At 40.0% G+C, this 24,094-nt stretch overlaps 3 protein-coding genes and 2 long non-coding RNA genes across 7 annotated transcripts; 3 read left to right on the top strand and 2 right to left on the bottom strand.

Moving 5' to 3' along the window:
* Positions 1 to 536: 536 nt before the first annotated feature.
* Positions 537 to 8,241, bottom strand: LOC119562751 (mitochondrial fission 1 protein). Of its 2 annotated transcripts, none has more exons than XM_037875955.1 (6): positions 8,110 to 8,241; positions 7,985 to 8,052; positions 7,863 to 7,911; positions 7,638 to 7,787; positions 873 to 985; positions 537 to 720 (listed from the first exon to the last, which is right to left on the bottom strand). In XM_037875955.1, the coding sequence occupies exons 1-6, from the start codon at positions 8,152 to 8,154 to the stop codon at positions 699 to 701; spliced, it is 447 nt and encodes a 148-aa protein (XP_037731883.1). In that variant the 5' UTR covers positions 8,155 to 8,241; the 3' UTR covers positions 537 to 698. The 2 variants fall into 2 exon arrangements, with proteins under 2 accessions (XP_037731883.1, XP_037731882.1); XM_037875954.1 differs by having other exon boundaries at positions 7,638 to 7,805; positions 8,110 to 8,238.
* Positions 8,242 to 8,566: 325 nt separating this feature from the next.
* On the top strand, positions 8,567 to 9,204 carry LOC119562757. Its single transcript, XM_037875958.1, has 3 exons — positions 8,567 to 8,701; positions 8,768 to 8,958; positions 9,020 to 9,204. Exons 1-3 carry the CDS (start codon positions 8,578 to 8,580, stop codon positions 9,140 to 9,142), a joined length of 438 nt encoding a protein of 145 aa, XP_037731886.1. The 5' UTR covers positions 8,567 to 8,577; the 3' UTR covers positions 9,143 to 9,204.
* Positions 9,205 to 17,006: 7,802 nt separating this feature from the next.
* LOC119562754 lies at positions 17,007 to 18,281 on the top strand. Of its 2 annotated transcripts, XM_037875957.1 has the most exons (3): positions 17,007 to 17,213; positions 17,283 to 17,655; positions 17,721 to 18,281. In XM_037875957.1, the coding sequence occupies exons 1-3, from the start codon at positions 17,206 to 17,208 to the stop codon at positions 17,871 to 17,873; spliced, it is 534 nt and encodes a 177-aa protein (XP_037731885.1). In that variant the 5' UTR covers positions 17,007 to 17,205; the 3' UTR covers positions 17,874 to 18,281. The 2 variants fall into 2 exon arrangements, with proteins under 2 accessions (XP_037731885.1, XP_037731884.1); XM_037875956.1 differs by having other exon boundaries at positions 17,007 to 17,655; positions 17,721 to 18,280.
* LOC119562755 lies at positions 18,281 to 19,171 on the bottom strand. Its single transcript, XR_005222007.1, has 3 exons — positions 19,112 to 19,171; positions 18,993 to 19,057; positions 18,281 to 18,933 (listed from the first exon to the last, which is right to left on the bottom strand). It is a non-coding gene; the product is annotated as an uncharacterized LOC119562755 (long non-coding RNA).
* A 1,408-nt stretch (positions 19,172 to 20,579) lies between these two features.
* Positions 20,580 to 21,807, top strand: LOC119562752. The gene is made up of 3 exons (XR_005222005.1): positions 20,580 to 20,731; positions 21,243 to 21,397; positions 21,596 to 21,807. It is a non-coding gene; the product is annotated as an uncharacterized LOC119562752 (long non-coding RNA).
* The last annotated feature ends 2,287 nt before the right edge of the window (positions 21,808 to 24,094 follow it).

Below are 24,094 nucleotides of genomic sequence, written 5' to 3' on the forward strand. Positions count from 1 at the left end.
GGAAAATAGGATGATGCAATTTGCAAACTAAATTTGAAATTAAAATTCGGCCGTAAATTGATGTTTACGTTAGCGAACTTTATGGATCGCTTTGAGGATCTTGTGTTTACGTTAGCGGACTCAGGGCTCACTCTGGGGCTCTTGTGTTTATCTTAGCGGACTTCAGGGCTCGCTTTGGGGCTCTGATTTTATAATATCGGCTTGGACGTTTGCAGTATCAGTTTCATGCGGAGTCTGTGAAACTGATCTTGGTGGGAATAATTTGGAAGAAGTAGTTGAGAGAAATAGATGACCACGGATTTATCTCTAAGCCAGTCAAAGTTATTGGGAGATTTGCTCTCGGCTCAAAGTTGTTTATTAATTGGGATAGTGCCCCTTAACAATGTGTAACATAACTTGCGTCATCAGTTGTTAGTACACACGTCCTCAAATTAATCAGAATTTCGGTTCTTTAGATTTTTGTCTAGCTGTTTTAACTGCCGGTTGACTTTCCCTTTCTTGGGGTCCTATTTTATTATTAGATATAAAATAAAAAATTAACATTTGGGCCTTTTATTGAATTATAGCGGTTAAACTTAATACAATATTTAAGAACATTAATGAAGTAAATTACTATTTATCGATTTAAGCAACAGACAAAACGGCTGTGTTGTGCAAGTTGCAGGTGGATTAAGATTCCGTAAAAATTATGGATTTCACTATTTCTCCCGTTTTTGTTTACTAAAAAAAGAAACAAACAAATTTAATCAATAGTTATCCTGTTGTCGATTTTATACAAAAATAGATTAAATCATAATTAACCACTGTTTAAACAAATTATTTTCCAAAGAAAATGTTTTAATGAAAAGTATACTTGTATTATATAGTATTACTTTCTAGCCATAGCAATGCCTAGACCCAATATTCCACCAAGTACAAGGGCTGCTCCACCAGCGACTGCCATGCCCTTCGCAACTTCCTTATCAATTTGTTTCTTAATGTATTCCTGAAATGCAAGTTTTAAAATTATCATTTAAATTTTTAAACTCATTTATATATCGACCATCTAATACCAGAGTGACATAAACCAAAAAACACGATCATTAAGATAACACAGGTAATCCCGTGACAATAATAAACTTAGTAAAATTCACTTTATCTAAGTTTTGATGGTTCACTGTTAAAGTCAAAGGTTCAAAGTACCGTTTGAGCTATATTATGGTTTGACTGGTATTAAGCCGTAAAGTTTGTGAAAATCGTGTGGTTCATTTGTGAAGCTAAAGGTTCAAAGTACCACATCGGCATTACTCTGGTTCTGGGCTTCATATGATTTAGCTGTTATTATACCCGTTACTCGTAGAGTAAAAGGGTATACTAGATCCATCGGAAAGTATGTAACAGGCAGAAGGAAGCGTATCCGACCGCCGAGTCGATCTAGCCATGTCCGTCTGTCTGTCTGTCCGTCCGTCCGAATAAACGCTGAGATCTCGGAAACTATAAGAGCTTGGCTATTGGGATTTGGCATGCAGATTCCTGAGCTTCATGCGCAGCGCTAGTTTGTTTCAGCAGCGTGCCACGCCCACTCTAACGCCCACAAACCGACCAAAACGGGGGTACAGTTTTGATGCTAGAATAACATTTTAACGGAAATGTATTGCTCTTATCAATACCTATCGATTGACCCAAAAAAAAGTTTGCCACGCTCACTTTAACGCCCACAAACTTTAAAAAATCGTAAATATGAACGCGGATATCGCGGAAACTATCGAGAATAGAGAATTGGGATTTAGTTTTATATTCCGTAGCCTTGTACGCAGCGCTAGCTTGTTACGCGAATATACCACGCCCACTCTAACGCCCACAAACCGCCCAAACCAGAGGCGCCCACAATTTTCATGCTAGATAACAAATTTTAACTTAAATGTATTAGTTTCGTCAATACCTATCGATTGACCCAAAAAGTTTGCCACGCCCACTCTAACGCCCATACGCTTAAATCTGCCTATCGCCCAAATAACCATATATTGAGATCGTGGGTAGGTGGCGCATTTAAATCTCGCTTTGCTGCTTGCATATCTCCATTTCCCTTTTGTCCCTTTAGCTGAGTAACGGGAATCTGATAGTCGAGGTACTCGACTATAGCGTTCTTCCTTGTTAGGCCGTAAAAAATACTTGAAAACCCAAATTCGGTACTTTACCCAAGATTTTCTTAAATCAGTGACGTAGGGGAAAGTTTGTAAGTTCCTTGTCGTACTCTACAGGTAAAATGCTTTCAATTTTGTAGCGTTCAATCCTGGCCTTTTTTTGTCGACCTGTGTAATCAGAGTAGGGGAAAATATGTGTGTTATGTATTGAGTGTTTCAGCAAAAAATATTATGGCAAGTTAAGTTATTTGTGGCACATAATTGAAAAACTTGAAAAAACAAAATACACGTGTGTGCGATTAATTATTCCGTTTGAACTTAATTAATTTGGTTGCTTTTCCTCGCACAATTATTTTTGCCTCTAAAATTTAAATAGATGGATGCTCAATAACAGTCCCTAATTGTAGTTAAGTGTATATTTTTTACCGAAAACGAAATATAACGGGTTTCGTATTATTTTGATATACATTTTCCGAACCTTCCTTTAGCTATATTATATACATAGTAGTCCGATTTTTATTAAATGAATTCGAAATTCTGAAATATTAAATGTATCTAATATTGAAATGCAATATACATGAGTAGAAGAGAATATGATCAAAAATAAATATTTATCCGATCCTTACTATGGCAGCTATTATGACATATTCGTCAAAACTTTTGTTTTTGTGTTTTTTGAGATATTAACTTCTATACTTGGAAATATCATTCTATTAATATTTCACAATTTTGAATAAAATTATTAAAAAAATCGGACGACTTCATCATATTGCTGCTATAGGAACGATCCGATATTTAATGTCCAAATAATACTAAGACCGTTATATTCATTTTCGGTACACATATACGGTTGTAAATTAAAATGGGACATTACCTTAATGTTTCTGTAATTAGTTTTAAGTTTTCTAAAAATCGAAAAGCCCTGCACATACAACGCTCCCACGTGAACGACCTGCAAGGATATAGAAACTTGCTTCTTGTTTTTTGGTAATTCCTAAGCTATAGGTTACAGTTGCTCGATCCGACTTATTTACTACGTACAATAGAAATAAGACTTTTGGTAATTCGTAACAGCCCATTTCTGTATAAATATATCTCCATCCCTCTCGCACTCTATTTAATTTGTGATTATTGTTTGGTTAAAACTTTTGAATGAATGGTCCGATTCAAATAATTGCTGGCATGTAAATAGATAATAAGAACCAAATCTCATTTAAATTTGAACCAAAATATTAAAAAATGTGGGCGCTAAACGAGTTATAGACTTATTGGCCTTTATTGTATACTGTATTCAAGTCAATCCAAAGTAGAGAAGTGTATTCTTTTGGTTAAATTAATTATTTGAAAAAGGTCAATTAAGTTTTTTTATAACTGCAGACCATTTTTGTGGCATTATTGCATCGTTCAAGTTGTTAAGGAGATTTAATTTGTTTCAGCATCCTTAACAAAATAGTTAATTAATTTCCCGCATATTGACAATCGTCAAGAAAATGTTCATTATTAAAAAATTGCCATGTTTTCTAAAGTCATTGGAACTAGTGAGTGCACGCAAGTAAGACTTGAATCCCCGGGAGATATATCGGAACAGAAATCGATACTCTTCTATTGGTGTTCATGAGTTATGCAATCCGAAGTTACAGTTTCAGGACTTGGAAATAATTTATCATTTTTTACCCTTCAGTCAGAAGTTTGCAACGCAGTGAAGGAGACGTTTCCGACCCCATAAAGTACAGTGGTGCTCATAGACTTAAGCCACTGCCACTACCATAAACTGTTTTCTTAATAACTTTTTTGAACATATTTATTTTGGCCTGCAATTTTTTGCATTTTGCAACACTGCTATTTAAGCAGCTGATCACAGTAAGAAATGACAAGTAGGAATTCGTGGGTTCCCAAAAAATTGAATAAAAGTCAAAAAGGAGTATTGCGCTCTGCTCATATACTTAAGCCACCTTGAGCTAAAATCGTCAAACTTGTGTTTTTTTCCGGAAAGTTGTGCTAGTTATTTTCTAAACTAAAATATTGAATATAAAATACGTTTCCCAAAACAATTTGACCGCTATGGCTAAAAATAAAAATTCAAATCCGGCCGAAAGAAAGCTAATATGGGAACATTACGAAAAAAACACAAGTGTTCTACAAATTTGTAAGACTTTACATTTTTCGCGTGGCAAAGTAAGAAATGTCATTGCATTTTATAAGAAAAATGGAACCTGGGAAAATATTCCACGTGAAAAGCCCAGAAAACCCACTTTAAACGACGATAGACGGATTTCCAAAATCAGTAAAGCCGATCCGTTCTTGACTTCGACGCAAATCAGAGGTCAAATGGTGGCAGATTATGGCGTGAATGTGTCGGCGCAGACCATAAGAAGACGGCTAAATGAATTCGGGTTATATGGACGCATTGCCCAAAAAAACCATTGCTGTCCATTAAAAATGTTAAAAAGCGCCTTCAATTCGCCAGAGAGCATATTCAAAAAGGTCCCAATTTTTGGAACATGATTGTTTGGAGCGACGAATCCAAGTTTAATGTCTTTGGAAGTGATGGTAAACCATATGTACGACGTCCTCCCAACAAACAATTGGACCCCAAGTACACGAAAAAGACCGTTAAACATGGTGGCGCTTCGATTATGGTCTGGGGCTGTTTCACCGCATCGGGCGTAGGTCCCCTAGTGAAGATAGAAGGCATTATGAACGGCGAAATGTACAGGGACATCCTTATTAACAATTTATCTGGAGAATATGCCGATAATTTGCCACTTGCCTGGATATTTCAACAGGATAACGACCCGAAACACACCAGCAAGATAGTCAAGTCGTGGCTTAACCAAGAGGCAATCAATGTTTTGCAATGGCCACCGCAGAGCCCCGACTTGAACCCTATAGAGAACTTGTGGGGAATTCTTAAACAAGTCGTTGGCCAAAAAAAGCCAGCAAATAAAAACGATTTGTGGCGATTTTACAAGAGTGGAAGAAAATCACGCCTTAACAGTGCACACGTCTTGTGGATTCAATGCCAAAGCGTTGCTCCGCTGTTCTTAAGCAGAAAGGTCATCCCACTCAATATTAAAGGAAATTAATTAAAAGTATAAGGAATATTGGGTAAATTTTAACTTTTTCAACCATTTTTTCCAGGTGGCTTAAGTATGTGAGCAGGACATTTTGGAGATGGTCTCAGATTTTTTAAGTTTTTCGTTGAATTTATATTTTTATAACTTGGTTATTCTTCTATTAGAACACTGATATGTAGAACTTATGCGACACAAAAAATTGGAGCTGTAAAATAAAAACTTTTCTTATTTTTCCTTAAAATTCTTGGTTGAAGTCTTGTGGCTTAAGTATATGAGCACCACTGTACATACTAGGCCGGATGAAAAGTCCCCGGTCTACCATAGTAAAAAAAATTTTTTTTTCAAAATTCAATTTTATTATTCAACATAGTTGCCTTCGAGGGCGATACAGCGATTATAGCGATTTTCCAACTTTTCGATGCCACTTTTGTAGTACTCTTTCGGTTTATCCTCAAAATAGGCCTCAGTTTCAGCAATCACTTCATCATCGGTCTTAAATTTCTTGCCAGCGAGCATTCCTTTAAGGTCTGCAAACAGGAAATAGTCGCTGGGGGCCAGATCTGGAGAATACGGTGGATCAGGAAGCAATTCGTAGCCCAATTCATAAAGTTTAGCCATCGTTTTTCCAGACTTGTGACATGGTGCATTGTCTTGGTGGAACAGCACTTTTTTCTTCTTCAAATGCGGCCGTTTCTTTGCGATTTCGGCTTTCAACCGCTCCAATAAAGCAATGTAATAGTCGCTGTTGATTGTCTGTCCCTTCTGGAGATAGTCGATGAATATTATTCCATGCGCATCCCAAAAAACAGACGCCATAACCTTTCCAGACGACTGTTGCGTTTTTCCACGCTTTGGATTGGGTTCGTCGCTTGCTGTCCATTCAGATGATTGACGATTGGACTCTGGAGTGTAGTGATGGAGCCATGTTTCATCCATTGTCACATATCGACGGAAAAATTCGGCTTTATTGCGCTTAAAGATCTCCAAACACTGCTCCGAATCATCAACTCGTTGTTGTTTTTGATCGATTGTGAGCTCGCGCGGCACCCACTTTGCACAGAGCTTTCGCATGCCCAAATATTCGCGAATGATATGATGTACACGTTCCTTTGATATCTTCACAATGTCTGCTATCTCGCTTAACTTCATTTTACGGTCATTCAAAATTATTTTATGGATTTTTTTGATGTTTTCGTCGGTAACAGCCTCTTTTGGGCGTCCACTGCGTTCACCGTCTTCAGTGCTCATTTCACCACGTTTAAACTTAGCATACCAATCAATGATGGTTGATTTTCCTGGTGCAGACCCCGGAAACTCTTTATCAAGCCACGCTTTTGCTTCAACTGTATTTTTTCCTTTCAAAAAGCAATACTTTATTAACACACGAAATTCTTTTTTTTCCATCTTTTCAACAATAACAAAAGTAGCTTCACTCAAATCACTATAACTCCCGAACTTATTGTCCGATTGCTGTCAAATTTCGACACGTATCGTTTGAAGGTTGGTACTGAATGAAAATCATATGGAAAAAAATCTAGTAACGCCATCTATGGGTCAGACCGGGGACTTTTCATCCGGCCTGTTATATATATTCTTGATCAGCATGACTAGACGAGTCGATCTAGCCTTGTCCGTCCGTTTCTACGCAAACTAGTCTCTCAGTTTTAAAGCTATCGGGCTGAAACTTTCCCAAAAGTCTTATATCTTTTGCAGGTAGTATATAAGTCGAAACCAGCCGGATCGGACAACTATATCTTATAGCTCCCATAGGAATATTCGGGAAAAAAATTTAATAAGATTCTATCTTTGGTGTTTTTTAGCAAATAACCTCCTACGCTTTTAAATAACATTTTTTAGTTAGTTCTGAATTTTGAATTTAATTTTATAAAAATCGGACGACTATATCATATTGCTGCCATAGGAAGGATCGGAAAATTGGTGGGAAAATAATATGAAACAAATTATAGCTTCGGTGTTTTTTAACATATAACCTCCTACGATTGGAAATTACCTTTTTTTATTAGTTCTGAATTTTGAATTTAATTTTATCAAAATCGGACGACTATATCATATAGCTGCCATAGGAACGATCGGAAAATTGGTAGGAAAATAATATGAATCAAATTATAGCTTCGGTGTTTTATTTTATACTATTATTGGGAATATCATTTTTTGTTTTTAAATTTAATAATTATAGCTGCAAGGGTATTCAAGCTTCGGCTTGCCGAAGCTAACTTCCTTTCTTGTTTACTACGAAATTTCTTTTCTGCGGATATTGTTTTAATTTTGCTTCAAAGTTTGTATGCGTCATCAGCTGCATTTTGGTATATGGGTAATTTTTAGACAATCAGTTAACCCTTCTGGTGTAGTTTGAATTTATTTTTTTATTTTAATATGTCACTCTTTTATTAAAATAGCGATATATAGAGATATTTACCTGAAGGGAGCGCACTTGATCATTGGATTCGATGTCCAGAAAAGCTCTGCAGTACTTTAAGCCAGAAGTATACTCCTTTATACGAGCATTTCCAAATGCGAGGTAATATATATAGTCACGTCTTCCTTCTGGGTGAGTACGGGCCAACTCCTCCAATAACAAAATACCCTGTGTTTTTAAGCAACTTCTGAAATACACACATTTCTAATTCTCAGTGATAGTCACCTTTCTGATGTCGTTTGTGTAACGACTACGGACCAGGCAGAATGCATACCTATCGTGTAACGAAAAATAAAGTAATGGGCGGGTATTTTAATCCTTTAAAATGTCAAATTAATCTTTCGTACTCAAATTTTGTCTCTGTGGCTACTTCTCCATCCAACTCAAGTTCGTGATGATATTTTTTTTCAAACCTCTACAATAATAAAACTTATTATATTCGTAACAATCAACGTCAAAATGCAGTTGGAACCTCCAAATCCTCTTGTGGTACCACATCGCTTAAAAGTTCATCCATTTTTCGCGTTAACAGTTCCTTCTATAGTTAACATGTAATTAGGTTCAAAATAGCGCCGGTGATTTAAAAGCGGAACACGGTTGTATAAATTATACTCCGATCCCACTGCTCAATCAAGCTCGGTCGATTTAAAGAAATATATGAAATTTGAAAAGCCGAACCGTTTGCCCATGCTTAAACACAAATTAGTTTATTTTGCCAATGTTCAGTTCTCAGGGCATACAAATTCGAATTTTTAATATATTCCAATATTATCTTCCATCGTTTTAAAGTTGTTTGAAAACTTTAAGACATTGGAAAATATTTGATCATCTAAGTTTTTTCTCATTTTTTCTTCAGAAAAAACCTTTAGCCCACCTCTTAAAACAATAAATGTTCGAGAAAAAGTTCGAATACCTCTTAAAAATAAAAACGAAAAATAGGATGGTTCATAGAGCTGGAAATAACATCGGCGATGTATCGATACATCAATGTTTTCCAAAACTCGGGAAACATCGAGGTTTTCAAACATCGATGTTCCATCACTGCTTGGCAGAAATAAATCTTGGTAAGCTAAGCACATTTTTGATTAATTAAGTAATATAAACTAAAATATACGTTCAAATTGGTATAGATCTCGACAAATATTGGTGTTGTCGGCGCTTCGATATGGAGAAGATCGCCAACACCAGTTGTTTAGTTTTTTACAAACTAATCAAACTCAAAAAAATTCATAGCGATCGCGTGGATTCCATATTATCTTTGCAACAATACTTGAATGCGAGTAATTTGAACCCTGCCCAAAACCCTTTGGATTATTGGAAGGTACAAAAAATAACAATTTAATTGGTAACCAACTTAAAAATCCAATTTCTTCTTTCATCAGATATCAAATGACGCCGGATTCAAAACATGCGTTTTTAAATACTTCTGCGTACCGGCCACCTCTACTGAAAGTGAGAGGATGTTCAGTAAAGCTGGACTAGTTGTAAGCGAGAAGAGAACATGATTTTATTCCTAAACAAAAATGATTGGATAATTTAGTTTTAGTTATGTTACTTTTTTCTTATTTTTTTGAGTAGAACTTTATACTGTTTTTTAATTTATTACTAATTTAATTGTGATTTAATTTTACTTCTTGTGTTGAACGAGTAGTTTAAGTTTCACTTTGAATTTGCAGGAAACAAAAACAGAAAACAATGGATCTTAAATAAAGCATAATTTTTTATAATGAACTTACACATTGCATTTATTTGTGGTATTCGTTTATAATATTATATGGAGTAAAAACATTTTTCAAAATTACACCCAAAAAAAATTCGATGTATCGATGTTTTCTTCTGAAAAACATCGAAACATCGATGTATGTAAACATCGATGATCTTCCAGCTCTCATGGTTCAGGCCTAGTACTCAGATCGGCTAACAGTTTAACTAGTCGAGCGGCTGGGTTTGTTGCCAAACGGAAAGCAAGTCAATTGGAGAAATTTAAAAAGGTGAAGTCTGCTGGTACTCAAAGAAAGTAAAATAAAAATAAATGGAATGTTCAACGAATGTTTTTATTTATGCAAATTAGTAGTTTAAAGCTTCCTTAACGTCCCTTCAGTTCCAAAAAAAAGTATCACTTGTGAATCACCTTGGGAATCACGTGGGACATGTCCTCTTGCACAAGTGAAGAACAAGTGACGCTCCATATAGAAAATTGTATGGGATGTCCGCATTTTCACAAGTGAAAATTCAAATGAAAATTTTTCGAAGTCCTACGGGATTTCACTTGTTCCTTATACTCATTTTTCGTATGGCCTGTCACGTGCCGGTGACACGTCCCAAGTGAATCACTTGTGAAAATCAGAATTTTTCTATGAGTTTTCACTTGTGAAATCACTTGCAAGTGACACGACCCAAGTAAAATCACTTGTGAAAATCAGAATTTTTCCATGAATTCTTATTTATGAAAATATAGAATTTAAAATTCATCTTTTGTTTTCTCTTCGCTGTTGGCGCGTGCCACTGCACTTCTACCCTTTCTAAGGCGAAATATATCCGACTATATAATTTGTACTTCTTAAGTAAAAAACACAATGTGAATTTTTTTAAATATGTTAATTATAAAATGTTTTAAATATTTAATCTCATCTGAACTACATCTATAATTAAGCTACAAAATTATATAGTAATAAAAATGTAGAATAAGTAAACATAACATTATAAGTAAATTCAATTTACTTAATTTTACTATAATCAAATAATTTAATTTTAAAAAACAATATTAGTGGTTTTTTTTCGATATACAATAATGCTCCTAAAATATTAGGGCATTCACATGTCGCTGCTCCACGAAAAATTTTCCGCCAAAATGTTAGTCGCTACCCTTCAGTTCTGCAGTAGGGACGCGGTGACATGGCTCAAGGCAAAAAGCTTTTTTGTTTTTTTTTTTGTGCCTAAAACGCTGTGCCGCTGTTGACGTCAGCAGAGCAGTCGGCGCAGCGTAGAAGACTGCCCTCGAAAACGATTGTGCAACAAAGAGAGGCAGATATTCGGATATTTCCCTCTCTTTCTTGTCTTATAATCTGCCTGCACTCCGCGCTCGCAGAGACAAATTTCGGCCGGTCCGTTATTTTTTTTGCATCTCTCCGTTATGTTCGGCTAGCGACAAATATTTCGTTGGAAAAATTTTCGTGGAGCAGCGACATGTGAATGCCCTAATATTTTAGGAGCAATATTGTGTATCGAAAATAAACAACATATATTGTTTTATAAAAGTAAATTATTTGATTATAGTAAAATTAAGTAATTTGGATTTACTTATAATGTTATGTTTACATATTATACATGTTTATTACAATATATTTTTTTAGTGTAATTATAGAAAATTAGTCCGTTAAAATTGATTTCAATATTTAAAACATTAGTAGTATTGGTATTAACATTTTTAAAAAATTCGTATTGTATTTTTTACTTAAGAAGTACAAATTATATAGTCGGTTATTTTTCGTTTTAAAAAGGGTATAGGTGCAGTGGCACGCGCCAACAGCGAAGAGAAAACAAAAGAAATCAAGTAAAGGGGTGAGAAGACTTGGTGCATTCTGTTTGAGTGATTAAAAGGGAAGCATGCATTTTAATTGTGCGCAGCAGAGTTACTTTAATCGTTTAGTTAATATAATAAAGTCAGGTAAGTGCTACATAAAGTTTAAGATGCTGTGCATTGATCTTAGTTTAAAGTACGTAAATGTTGAAGGTATTCAATGGGTTCCGTTAGCCGAAAGTGGATGACAAAATGTTTTGTGCCAAAAAAAATCCTGCATAGTGTTTATACACAGCTATATAAGGTAAATATACAATTAAAAAAGTAAAACGCATTTTTTAATCATATGCCCATACATTTTTTCAGGAGCGTTTGCCAAGGACTCCAAAGACCTGGACAAATGTTTGAGAAAGGCGATGACGAACGTGAAAAACAAACTAACAAAACAAAAAACCAGAAATACTAACAATAATTGTCCCCTTATTGAAAATCTGAATAATACGATCTAATTAAAATTTATTTAAATGTAATTAAAAATGTATTTTTTTTAAATTCTATATTTTCATAAGTGAAAAGTCATGGAAAAATTCTGATTTTCCCAAGTGATTTCACTTGGGACGTGTCACTTGCAAGTGATTTCACAAGTTAAAACTCATGGAAAAATTCTGATTTTCACAAGTGATTCACTTGGGACGTGTCACCGGCACGTGACAGGCTATACGAAAAATGAGTATAAGGAACAAGTGAAATCCCGTAGGACTTCGAAAAATTTTCATTTGAATTTTCACTTGTGAAAATGCGGACATCCCATACAATTTTCTATATGGAGCGTCACTTGTTCTTCACCTGTGCACGAGGACATGTCCCACATGATTCCCAAGGTGATTCACAAGTAAAACTTTTTTTTTGGAACTGAAGGGTAGCCGAACATAACGGAGAGACGCAAAAAAAATAACGGACTGGCCGAAGTTTGTCTCTGCGAGCGCGGAGTGCAGGCAGTTTATAAGACAAGAAAGAGAGGGAAATATCAGCATATCTGCCTCTCGTTGTTCCACGATCGTTTTCGTAGGCAGTCTTCTACGCTGCGCCGACTGCTCTGCTGACGTCAACAGCGGCACAGCGTTTTAGGCACAAAAAAAAAAACAAAAAAGCTTTTTGCCTTGAGCCATGTCACCGCGTCCCTATACAGAACTGAAGGGGTTCCACGAATGCTTCGCCATCTTTCCCGCGCCACCGCAGTCCGAGTCCGAGTCCGCAGTCCGAGTCCCAATGGGCATATTGGACCTCGAGGAAGTGGTAGCCGGATTGGGAACGGGGTTGTCGAAACAAGAATGGGAGTTGCCTACAATATACACGGACCCGATCCACAACAAACAAGGGCAACGCTTGAATGTAGGACTGTATTGCAAAATATATATTTTATTCGCGGTATAACCTCCCACACTCCATGACTTTCAACAATTCAACGAGTGCGCCATATTCGCGCTTCTAGTGTGCCCAATTGCTCCATCAGGGCACAATACCAATTCCTATCGATTAAATACTGACTTAACTATCGGGCTCAAATTCGACCCGCGACATCCCCATCTCCGTGAAGGACATCTTCACTTAAATCCAAAACCGCCAACTTTGAAGCGGGGCGCATTATCCAGCGAGTCCGATCTCCATCCATGATCCGCACTCTGGCTCGCCTAATCTCTCCATCGACTCCAGCAAAGGCCTCCTCGACGATGCCTCTCCGCCAATCTCGCCGCGGTACAGCTGTGTCACAAACGAAGACGATGTCTCCTCGACGAATCGGCTCCTCTCTGCGGCACCACTTCTCTCGCCGCGTCAATGTGGGCAGGTACTCCAAGACCCACCTTTTCCAGAATCGGTCCCTCAACATCCTTGCTATGCGCCACTGTTTCCTTGTGGCGCCTTCCTTAACAAGGCCTCCATCCAGGCCGGGGGTATCCGGCAGGCAAGCTGCTCCCTTGGGCAGGTCGTTCGGCGTAAGAGGGGCTTACTGGTCCGCACTCACTGGCAAATTGGTGAGCGGACGAGAATGGCCAACCATTGGCCTCCAGACGATCCTCCGGCAGGGGTCCCATAATCGGCGGCATCGGTCGCGCTCTCTGCAGCTTGCACTGGCTGCATCCAGAAATCACTCCCTGTAGAACTCGTCTCAGTTTCGTTATCCAGAACTTGGTCCGGATCTCCTCGATCGTAGCATCCACGTTCTGATGCTCCATCCCCACATGGGCATAGCGCACAACCATCTCTGTTAGGCTGTGCCGGTGCGAAAGGATCACTGGCCTCTTTGCGCTGTAGGGTATACACAGCGCCGCATCAATCCTGCCGTAAGCTCGCAAGACTCCGTTGCCATCTAGGTATGGCGCCAGTCCACATATGTCGCTCCGTCTAGCGACTTCCAGTTTATTCTCAGCGGCCCGCATCTCGTCGGGAAACGCCTCATGTTGCGCCTTCCGAATCAGCAGATTCTCAGCGTCCTCACACTCCGCTGCTGTGAGGCCATAGTTCTCAAGCTCATCTCGTTGTCCACGGCATCGACGCGTGAACCCAGGCTGCAGTCCTCAACAATCGCCTGTAGCTTGAGAATCTCTGAAACGGTATAAAGGTCTCACTTGCTCCAATGAGCACAAACTCACTAGGCATTTCTTCTTCATCATCTGCATCCGCCTCGTCGCTGGGTGCAGATCCTGGCCAGCTCGCCGCTGGTCTCCTCAGGAATGCCGGTCCATTTAGCCAGAGCGACTCCTCGCTCAAGTCCACGCTACATCGCGACCTGGTCGCATCATCAGCCACATCGGCGGACGGTAGCCATCTCCATTGGGCCACCTTCGTTGACTCCAAAATTTCCGCTACTCTGTTCCCGACGAACTGCTTGTAGCGCCTGTGTGTACTGTTAATCCATCGCAGCACTTCGTCTTTGCGCACAAAAAACTCACTTGCACGTCGTCGTCCTCATAGGTGATCCTCCAGTAGATCACTGCAGCGAATGCTGACTGGCTCGCATCCACGAAGACGTGCATCTCAATAGCCTTTACTTGCCCATGTCCAAAATAGTGACGTGGGCTCCGGAACTGATCCACTTTCTCCATCTCCTTACGCCAATCCATAAAGGCAGACTTCTCGCAATAATAGCTTCGCTGTTACCATCAGGCAACAAAGAAATCCCAAGGGATCGAACGTTGACATAACCATGCTCAGGGATTCCCGCTTTGTGGGAACCCTAGTCCCATCCAATACGATGGGTGCCACTTTATGTTACTGCACTCGAAATCTGAAGTCGTCTGTGGCTGGCTGCCACCTCATTCCCAAAATCTTCTGCTCGGCTTCACCCCATCCAATACTCTGGGCGTGTTCACTTGGTCCGAGCATCCTCTCCACAGCAGGGGAACTCGACGAAAACTTGCACAGCTCAAATCCGCCTTGTGCATGTATCTCCTTCACTCTGGTAGCTACTCCAATAGCTTCGCTCTCAGTGGCGAAACTATCCACATAGTCGTCCACGTAGTGGTAGTCGACGATGGCCTTGACTGCTCTGGGATCCGAATCCATGAATCGCTTGGCATTTACGGTCTTCACATGATGTGCAGCACTCGGTGAACATGCTGCTCCAAATGTCATCACGCGCATTTCATACACGTCGGGATCCCGCTGGTCATCCCCATCTCTCCACAGAAATCGTTGCGCAAACCTATCCTCGGGTCGGATCAGCACCTTATGAAACATCTCCTTGATGTCGCTGCAAACTCCGACTGCGCCTTCTCTGAAGTGGAAGAGAATAGATGCCAAGGGCTTGTAGTGTTGCGGACCTTTGCTCAGCGCTGAATTCAACGACACGTCTCCAACTCGTGCCGCTGCATCAAATACCAGTCGTATCTTTCCCGGCTTGTTGGGATTCTCCACTCCAAAATGTGGCAAGTACCAAATCCTGTCGCTCTCCTTAGCGATATCCTGTCGTTCCAAACGCTTTGCGTAGCCTTTGGATACGTAATCCTTCATAATCCGGGCATGTTCCTGGGCAAACTGCCCGTCTCGCTTCATTTTCTTTTCAATGTTGATCAGCCGATTGTACGCCATCTCGTAGCTACTTGGCAGCACAATGTGATCCGTTTTCCATAATAATCCCGTCTGGTAGCGACGGCCAACTCTCACCGTAGTGTCATCCAAAATCTGCTGGGCCCTCACGTCGTCGCTGGCTGCGACCGCTGGCGCCGCCTTCACACCAAAGTTCTCGATCTCGAAGTAGTTCTCGACGATCCGTTCCACGTTATCCTCCACCGACGTGGCTAGCAGACATGACCTCGGTGATTGTGTATCTCGTCGTCCTCCTATAGGCCCAAAAACAACCCATCCTAGTTCGGTTGCGGCCGCATACGGTCCTTCTTTGGCAAACCGTCTTGTCCTCAATGGCAATCCTAAATGGCCATGATCCAGTCCAATCAGCAGCTTCGGTACTGCGTTCTCATAGGGCTTCATCGGAAGTCGAGCGTCCTTGTATACGCTCCTCACATCTTGTCGACGCAAGCTCTGCATCGGCAAACTCAAATTCGAAACGGCATACACGTTTCTCAGTAAATGTCGGGTGGACTTGCCTGCTCCACTAATTTGCAGACGTACCACGCTAGTAGGCTCCCTGGTGGCTCTTCCTCCAAACCATATTCAGCTGACGACGTACTCCTTGTACGCCTAGCTCTCCAAGCAGCTCGTTGTCGACCATCGTCACCGAAGAACCTTCATCCAGCAGGGCGTATGTATCCACCTGCTTCCCACCTCCGTATAGCGTCACCGGCAGTACATGGAACAGTAGTCGTTCTCTGTCCTCGTCGACACAGCTTAAATTCGTTTCCGGCGTCGGTTGAGCATCCGCTGATGACAATGTTCCTTCATCCACTCGTACGCCTTGCCTCGGTCCAAACCCCCGTTGGTCCCGATCGTTGCTTCTCCAATTGCCGCCTCTCTGTGGCGGTCTCCTGAAGCCGTTGTCTGCTCCGTGCAGAAGTCGATGATGCTTCCTCCAGCATCCATTAACAGGGCACTCTCCTGTCGCAGTGCAGGATCCCGTCATGTGCCCGATCCTCAGACACATAAAACATAGTCGGTGTCTTCTGGAGAGCCTCCACCTCTCTGTAGGCGCGGCTCCAATAAACCGTTCGCAGTCCAAGACTGCATGTTGCCTTCCACAAATTGGGCAACTTCTTTGGCAACTTTCCTGTTGCTCTTCCTGATCCCGGTCGATGCTAGCATGAAGCACTCGACGCCTCGGCTCCTTTCCAGATCCATCCATATCTGCTACCACGCAGACCACGTTTGCATAGTCCGTCAGCCACGAACTAAAATCCACAATAGTTGGAAAGGGCTTGATTGTAACAGCATGCCTTGCCCACTCCACTCGTTTGCTTGTTGGAAGTTTGGCCACAAGGTCTTCCATCAGGGTAGGGTTCCCCAAATGCTGCTCTGCCTTCGCTGACCGCAAAAAGGCCGTTAGGTTACTCATATGCGTGGCATATGTGACAAGCTTTCCCAGACTGTGCTCCGATATTGAGGGCACATCTCGGATGCTGTTGAGCTGACTTCGTATAAGCTGCTCCGGTCGGCCATATCTAAAACGCAGCTGCTCCACTACTGCATTCACATTGCTTGGGTGAATCAATAGCGACTTCACTGTCTCACGCGCTTCATCCTTTAAAGCCTTTAGTAACCTCTGATTATTCTCCAAATCCGTACAGTTGTACGCCCGCGTCGTCTCCGTAAACGCGCAGTAGAAGATGGGCCAATCCTCTGGCTTTCCTCCGAACGTAGGCAGCTCGGGAAGCTTTCGTGGTTAGTGATGTAAAAAAACATCGATGCATCGAGCATCGATGATTTTTCGGCGATGTTTTTCGATGTTTTTCGATGTTTTATGTTATGCCGATGTTTATCGATGCATCGATGTTTAACCAAAACATCGGGCGTCGAGTTGCACAACATTGCAGAACATATGGTTTCAGTGCCGCACAGACAAATTCGCGGTTTTTGTTTTAGTTTACCGTGTTTGCAATGCCAAAGTAAGTATTATGTGAAATATATATGTATATAAATATAGTTATTTGCAATTACAAATGTATTCATTCTAGAATAACAACAAAGACAAGCTTTTGCTGGAGGCACTTTACAAAAGTTGACGGAAATAGCGCAAAATGCAATATTTGTGGCAAAGTTTTGAAGACTGCGGGTAACACGACCAATATGAAGGACCACCTGCGTTCCCTTCATAAAATTGATCAACATGTTGGAGTGCGTGCAGTACCTGATTCTAGTGTTGCGGCACAAGTTTCCATTGCTGAAAGCTTTAGAAATATAGCGGATTATGGCATCGATGGGGATAAGAACAAAAAAATCAAGGATGCCATTATTTACATGATATCAAAAGATGTTCAACCATTTTCCATAGTCGAAAACCCAGGCTTGTTGTTAGAAATTGATAAGCGTTTGGGTTCAATAGAGCAGGTATGCTTCAAATGTCATTATTCATCTATTTCTTTACATATTTTATTTTAAATTTATGGTTTCAGGTCTCAATTCTGGCAATGGCTACAGTTCTTGACCCAAGATTTAAGAAACTGCATTTTAAAGACCCTCAGGCCTGCTCAAACTCTATTATAAAAATCAAGTCTATGGTAAAACCGATGGGCAACGACAACAATAGTAATGATGAGCACAACTAAATCCAATTCTTTTTGGGACCACCATCACCAGCTGGCACAATCTCATAAGCCTAAGGGGGATATTGATGTGGAGATGATAGCGTACCTGCGAATGCCATTAGCGTCATTTGAAAGCAACCCTCTACAAGTATGGGAAGGTTTGAAAAACACATATCCCAATTTACATAAAATGGCGCTGCAATTTTTACCGGTAGTAGGATCGTCGGTTCCTTCTGAACGGGTTTTTTCAGCGGCATCATATGTCTTAAGCTAGAGAAGAAACAGGTTAAGACCAGACCGATTAAGCCGCATTTTATTTTTGCAAAGCATCGACAAAAAATACTTTTTTGGAAAAATTTAATTACTTATTATAATTATAATAATTAATATTGCTTTAAAAGCATAACAAAAAGACAGCTAAGGAAGCATTTATTGTTACATTATTTTGTTTTTATTATTATTTTTGATTCTGAATGTAATGAAAAATAGTGCTAAGGAAGCATTTATTTTTATATTATTATTGTATTATTTTTGATTCTCAATGTAATGAAAAAGACTGCTGAATGCTCATGAATTGATATAGTTTTAAGTTCGTTTATAAAATTGTTAACAAAACCCTTCAATGAAGAAATAAAAAGGAAAAAACTAAGAAAGCTTTTATTTTTGTAGTCTTAATTCCTTCTTATTTAAATATTAAAAAATCTCAGTAAAAAAATTTAATAGGCTTCTACAAATTGAATTAACGAAAAATAACGGAATGGGTTGAAAACATCGATGCATCGATGTTTCTAGCCGATGTTTCACAAAACATCGATGTATCATTTTGCAAACAACGATGAAGATCGACATCGATGTTTCGACCCAAATTTACATCACTACAATGTGCGTTCCAGTGCAGTCCGCTGTGACTGCACTCCAAGATCACTCGGTAGGGTCTTCTATGTACACGCACAAGCGCGTTCCGGCAACTCTCTAGCTAATGACCGCCAAGTGCCAAAGCCATAAGCGCAAGTCGCCAAGTCAGTCCTACCTCAACACAGTACGCCTGACTGTAGGTTAGGATCCGCGGCAGTCCGCCTGACTGCGAATAAAAGACCACTGTATAAACAAGAATGGGAGTTGCCATCAATGTACACGGACCCGATCCACAACAAACAAGGGCAACGCTTGAATGTAGGACTGTATGGCATAGTATATATTTTATTCTGTGGGAGATTACAAATTCAATTACAATGGCTTAAAATAAAACAGTTTCTTACCGCAGTATAACCTCCCACACTCCATGACTTTCAACAATTGAACGAGTGCGCCATTTTCGGGCTTTCTAGTGTGCCCGATTGCTCCATCAGGGCACAATACCAATTCCTATCGACTAAATACTGACTTAAATATCGGGCTCAAATTCGACCCGCGACAGGGGTTGATGCGCTGATGCTGCAGGAAGTCGCCCAGCATCCTGGCAGTGGCTGGCCATGGCTACTCCAACTGTTCCTTAGCGGGCGCCCTATTTTCCTCCTCCATTAAGAAGCCAGCGGGACATCCAGCTCCGCTTAAGCTGCCAAGTAGCTGGTGGTTATGGTGTACGGAGTCCTAATGGAGAGGTCTTCGGAGATCATATTACTGGTGGTTCTGCTAAAAAGATTATTCTATTAGTACAACGGAACCAAATTAATTTGGCCAGATCTTACTTTCTTTGCGAGGACACGCCCGGCAGGATGTCCATGTAGAGAGCGAAGGCCCACTCGGCATGTTCCTTCCCACTGGGATTCTCTAGTGGATCTCCTCCAGCACTTCAACTATTCTGCGGATTTGCCCTGCCGTGGTATTGCTTCCTGTCGGTCAAGTCCCACAATAACGAGCAACAGCTTGGATTAGGCGTCCCTTTTCATCTGCACTGACCTCCTTTTACCGCTTTTGGGGTTTTTCTTTCATTTAAAATTTTTAAATTCCCCATCGCTTCTGCACGAACACCGCCAAAGATTAAGTCTTTTATTATTTGGGCCGCAGCTAACGGCGTTCATCGAAAATTCACTCGCGAAATCTGGTATTTTTTCTGGTATTTCCTTAGCTCATCTGAGTACCGAGCCTAAAAACAGACCCGACGAAAAGCGTTAGCTGAGTATTTGCCTCTCTCTCACTCCTATGGTTATCTCGCGGTTTTCGTCGATTTGAGTACTAGGCTTTAATGTTTAAGCCTCCCTGTAGTTCCACAATTGAGTTAAGCGCCCAATCATCACGAAGTCGACTGTGACGTCGGCAGAGCAGCCAGCGACGCCGGCAGAGCTGCGCGCAACGGCGGCAAAGAGACGCGCTCTCAGTCGGGGTCCGCAAAGAGAACTCACAAAAAGTACTTTTGGGCTCTCCCTTTCTCGCCATGTCTCAGCTGGAGAAATGCGTGTGAGGGCAAGGAGGCCCAGCAATTAAAATAGCTAGACTTTTGTGAACCATTGCCTTTGAATAATTCGACATTTTTTGTAAATGTTAAAACAACCAATTAAAATAATATGTTTGGGTTTTAAATTATTTGTATTTCTTAAAAAAATTTATATGTTTATTAATATTATTTATTAATATGTGAAGTCTTAAAAATATATTTTTATATAACGATTTGCATAGTTGGATATGTCTATAAATACCCTGCTTTTATGTGCAAGATGCATAGACCAAACGGGACATGCCCAAAAAACAGAACAACAACGGATTAGCGGAAACGTTGTTGTTGTTGTTTGTTGTTGTTTTTCTGGAAGGCACGCGCCTTTTTTCGTCTTTTCACTTGCGATTACTTAAGTGAAGGAGAAGTACAAGCAAAAGTACAAGCAATTAACTTTGTTATATTAAATATACAAGTGGCTTAAAAGTGAAAGAGAAACTATTCCCAGGTAAGTCTGTCGCAGAACAATATTTTGTAAGCAGTGAGAGTAAAAAACAAGATAATCTATATTAAAGATAAGGGAAATACAAGATTCACCAAAAAAAACATGTGGCGGAAAAAAAATAGCTGTGAAAAATATTAATTTTTAACGTGAAAAGCAACAAATGGTTTAAAAATCTTATTGAGTGCATAGTTCCAGGGACAAAAAATTAGATATGTTTGTTTTTAAAACATACGTTTGTGGTTAAAATTCGTTAAAAATTAATATTAATAATATTAAACCACTATTTAAATAAAAATCTCAAACATCTCTAATTTTCAGCCCCTGGAAAGTGTTATTTTTTTTCCGCATCTGCAAAATAAATAAATGTTTTAATAAACAATACAAAAATACATAAATAGTGTGTGGTATATTTTTCTTAATAATTTTTTACAACAAAATAAAATAAATCAAGTGACCGAATACAAAAGTTATCAAATTTCTTCTCGATATTTTTTTAATTTTCTTATATTTTTAGACAAGGCTAATGGTAAATCTATAAAAAAAATGGAAGGCTAAGTCGATCCATTTTAAGCATATTATCCGAGGAACTTGTTCTATCCCACAACTTGGAAGGGGGCCAAAACAAGAAGAAGCTCAAAGTCTACCCAAATTTCGTCTGCGCCTTATTAAGTAAGTTTTTATTGAGGCTGAAAGTAACTATTGCTTGTAAGTATAATTTTTAAAAGACTTCTGGGATTTTTACATTGAATACCAAAGATAACATTTCTTTTATAATAAATAAAACTTACAAATAACGATTAGTTTCGGTCACTCGTTTTTATTCTCGTCTCGTTTTATTTTTAAAACGAATTTTTGTTCTAATACTAGATGCAATCGCTCTGGTGGAGCCCTCGGAGCCTCCCGAAAAGGCGCTGCAGAAGGCAATGCGGTGCGTTAAAGACTTGAGTTGCACCAAAAAAAAGGCAACGCCGGCACCAGATGCTGAAGAGGAGGTGCCAACGACCCCGATAACGCCGGGAACCCCCGAGCTCAAATTATAAAATAAATAAATGCAAATAAAAATTATAACTAAAATTATATTTGCTGCTAAGCGCTCAACGTGTGCTGAATGTGCGCTTTTTCGCTGCTTAATCGAGCGCTCAACATGTGCTGAACGTGTTCTTTTTTTGCTGCTCAAAAAAGCGCTCAAAGGGGTGCCCAAAAAAGCGCTCAATGAGTGCTAGTTTTTGTGCACTGATGAACCCTAGGACATGATTATGTTAATTTAAGCACTCAGTTCCATATAAATTGTGCGCTTATTGAGGGCTGAGTGATGAACTCCTTGCAGTGATTGAGTGCTCAATGAGAGCTGAATGGTACTGCAGGGCTAGTACTCAGATCGGCTAAAGTTTCACTAGTCGAAAAATCCTATTCTTAAAAGTGTGACCGAAGTTTTGAAAGATCACCCGCAATGCATGTAACATGGTCTTACTGTTAAGCAGCTGAGTTTGTTGCCAAACGGAAAACAAATCAATTGGACCAATTCAAAACAGAAGTGTCTGCTGGTGCACAAAGAAACGAAAATTAAAATAAATGGAATGTTCAACGAATGCTTTTATTTATGTAAATTATTATTTTCAAGCATCCTTCTCGTCCAACGGATGCTTCGCCATCTTTTCCTCGCCACCACAGTCCAGCTCCGAGTCCCAATGGGCATATTGGACGTTGAGGAAGTGGGAGCCGGATTGGGAACATGGTTGATCCGCTAATGCTGCAGAAAGTCGCCCAGCATCCTGGCAATGGCTTGTTATGTTTTCTCCAACTGTTCCTTAGCGGGCGCCCTATTTTCCCCATCTCTATAGAAGCCAGCACGTCCTTCAGCTCCGCTTAAGCTGCCAAGTAACTGGTGGTGGTGGTATCCGCAGTCCTAATGGAGAGGTTGTCGGAGATCGTATAACTGGTGGTTCTGCTAAATATGTACTTCTAAAAGTACAGCGTAACCAAATTCTTTTGGCCAGATCTTACTTTCTTTGCGAGGAGGAGACCGGCAGGATGTCCATGTAGGGAGCTATGTCCCACTCGGCATGTTCCTTCCCACTGGGATTCCCTAGCGGATATCCTGTTGTGGTATTACTTCCTGTCGGTGAAATTCCACAATAATGGGCAACAGCTTGGATTAGGCGTCCTATTTCATCTGCACTGACCTCTTCCAGTCGATTTGGGGGCTTTCCTTCCATTTTTAATTTATAGATTCTACACCGCTTTTGCACGAACAACGCCAAAGATTTCTTATTCTTTGGGCCGTGGCTAACTGCGTTTACCAAAACTCACACGCTAAATCTGGTATTTTTTCTGGTGTTTCCTTAGCTCATCTGAATACCGGGCTGAAAAAAAGACCCGATGAAAAGCGTTAGCCTCGAATTTGCCTCTCGCTCACTCCTGTGGCTAGCTCGCGGTTTTCGTCAATGTGAGTACTAAGCTTTAAAAAGAAAAGATCTTTCGATCTAAGTAGGCTAAGGACACATCCGAGGACCATTAATGTCCCAAAAATGCATTCGAAAAGTCGAGTCCCCATTATTTTGTTAACTGAACCCCTCACAAAGGTTGTACCCATAAGCACGCTAAGCCAGGCTATTAAGCGTTAATTCAAGCTTCTTGTCTGACTAGCAGTGAAGCAACCTCGGATTTTATCCATACAAAAAAGGGGGACAAAAATAAATTTACCTACGGCTCCACTCTCAGAAGTTGTGGAAACATGCACGGTATATGGAAAAATTGGGGATCGTCTTAAACACGTTTCGTGAACATTTCTTAAAAATTAAGTCCACAGTTTTTGAGAAAATTTATTTACAGTGGGGGGTGTTAAACACATACAATTTTTAAATTTGTCGTTTCTTACTGTCCACGCGAGCGAGACTACCCGCACATCAACCATCAAAATATAAATATTTTTTAAGCAATTTTAATTATTTAATAAAACTCTCAAAGAGGTTGTTCCAACTTTCTAATATCTAAGATAATTTCTGAATTAGTTACAAGTCTTTTCAATTATGGCTTTTCCAACCCGGTCACACTGTCCAACTCACCCATGTCTACCCATATACCGTGCATGTTGGCACAACCTCTAGGAGAGCGTTACTTCTGGAAGTATCGCCGAAGTCACCCCTAGAAATGTCGCCGAAGTGGCACATTTCTTCACGACGGGAGTCAGTTCCGCGATCCGAACGCGATATCGCCGAAGTAACTTCTGGAAGTGTCGCCGTAAAAATATGCTTTTATTCAAGGTTTTCCAATTGGGAAAGACTTTCCTAGGTATCTTTTACAGGCATATGTAAAGTCACTTCTGAGTGACTTCCAGACTTCCTTGTTTTGCAATATTTTGCATTT

The sequence above is a fragment of the Drosophila subpulchrella genome, unplaced genomic scaffold (assembly GCF_014743375.2).
Source record: "Drosophila subpulchrella strain 33 F10 #4 breed RU33 unplaced genomic scaffold, RU_Dsub_v1.1 Primary Assembly Seq92, whole genome shotgun sequence".
NCBI classification, from domain to species: Eukaryota; Metazoa; Arthropoda; class Insecta; order Diptera; family Drosophilidae; genus Drosophila; species Drosophila subpulchrella.

Coding starts and splice junctions, on each gene's coding strand:
- LOC119562757 (XM_037875958.1), top strand. CDS start 8,578: ATGGTTCATAGAGCTGGAAATAACATCGGCGATGTATCGATACATCAA. Junction 8,702..8,767: donor CTTGGCAGAAATAAATCTTG/GTAAGCTAAGCA, acceptor AAATTGGTATAG/ATCTCGACAAATATTGGTGT. Junction 8,959..9,019: donor ACCCTTTGGATTATTGGAAG/GTACAAAAAATA, acceptor TTCTTTCATCAG/ATATCAAATGACGCCGGATT.
- LOC119562754 (XM_037875956.1), top strand. CDS start 17,236: ATGTATATAAATATAGTTATTTGCAATTACAAATGTATTCATTCTAGA. Junction 17,656..17,720: donor GTTTGGGTTCAATAGAGCAG/GTATGCTTCAAA, acceptor TTATGGTTTCAG/GTCTCAATTCTGGCAATGGC.
- LOC119562751 (XM_037875954.1), bottom strand. CDS start 8,154: ATGGATGAACTTTTAAGCGATGTGGTACCACAAGAGGATTTGGAG. Junction 986..7,637: donor ATCAAGTGCGCTCCCTTCAG/GTAAATATCTCT, acceptor CTTGCATTTCAG/GAATACATTAAGAAACAAAT. Junction 721..872: donor GGCATTGCTATGGCTAGAAA/GTAATACTATAT, acceptor TTCTTTTTTTAG/TAAACAAAAACGGGAGAAAT.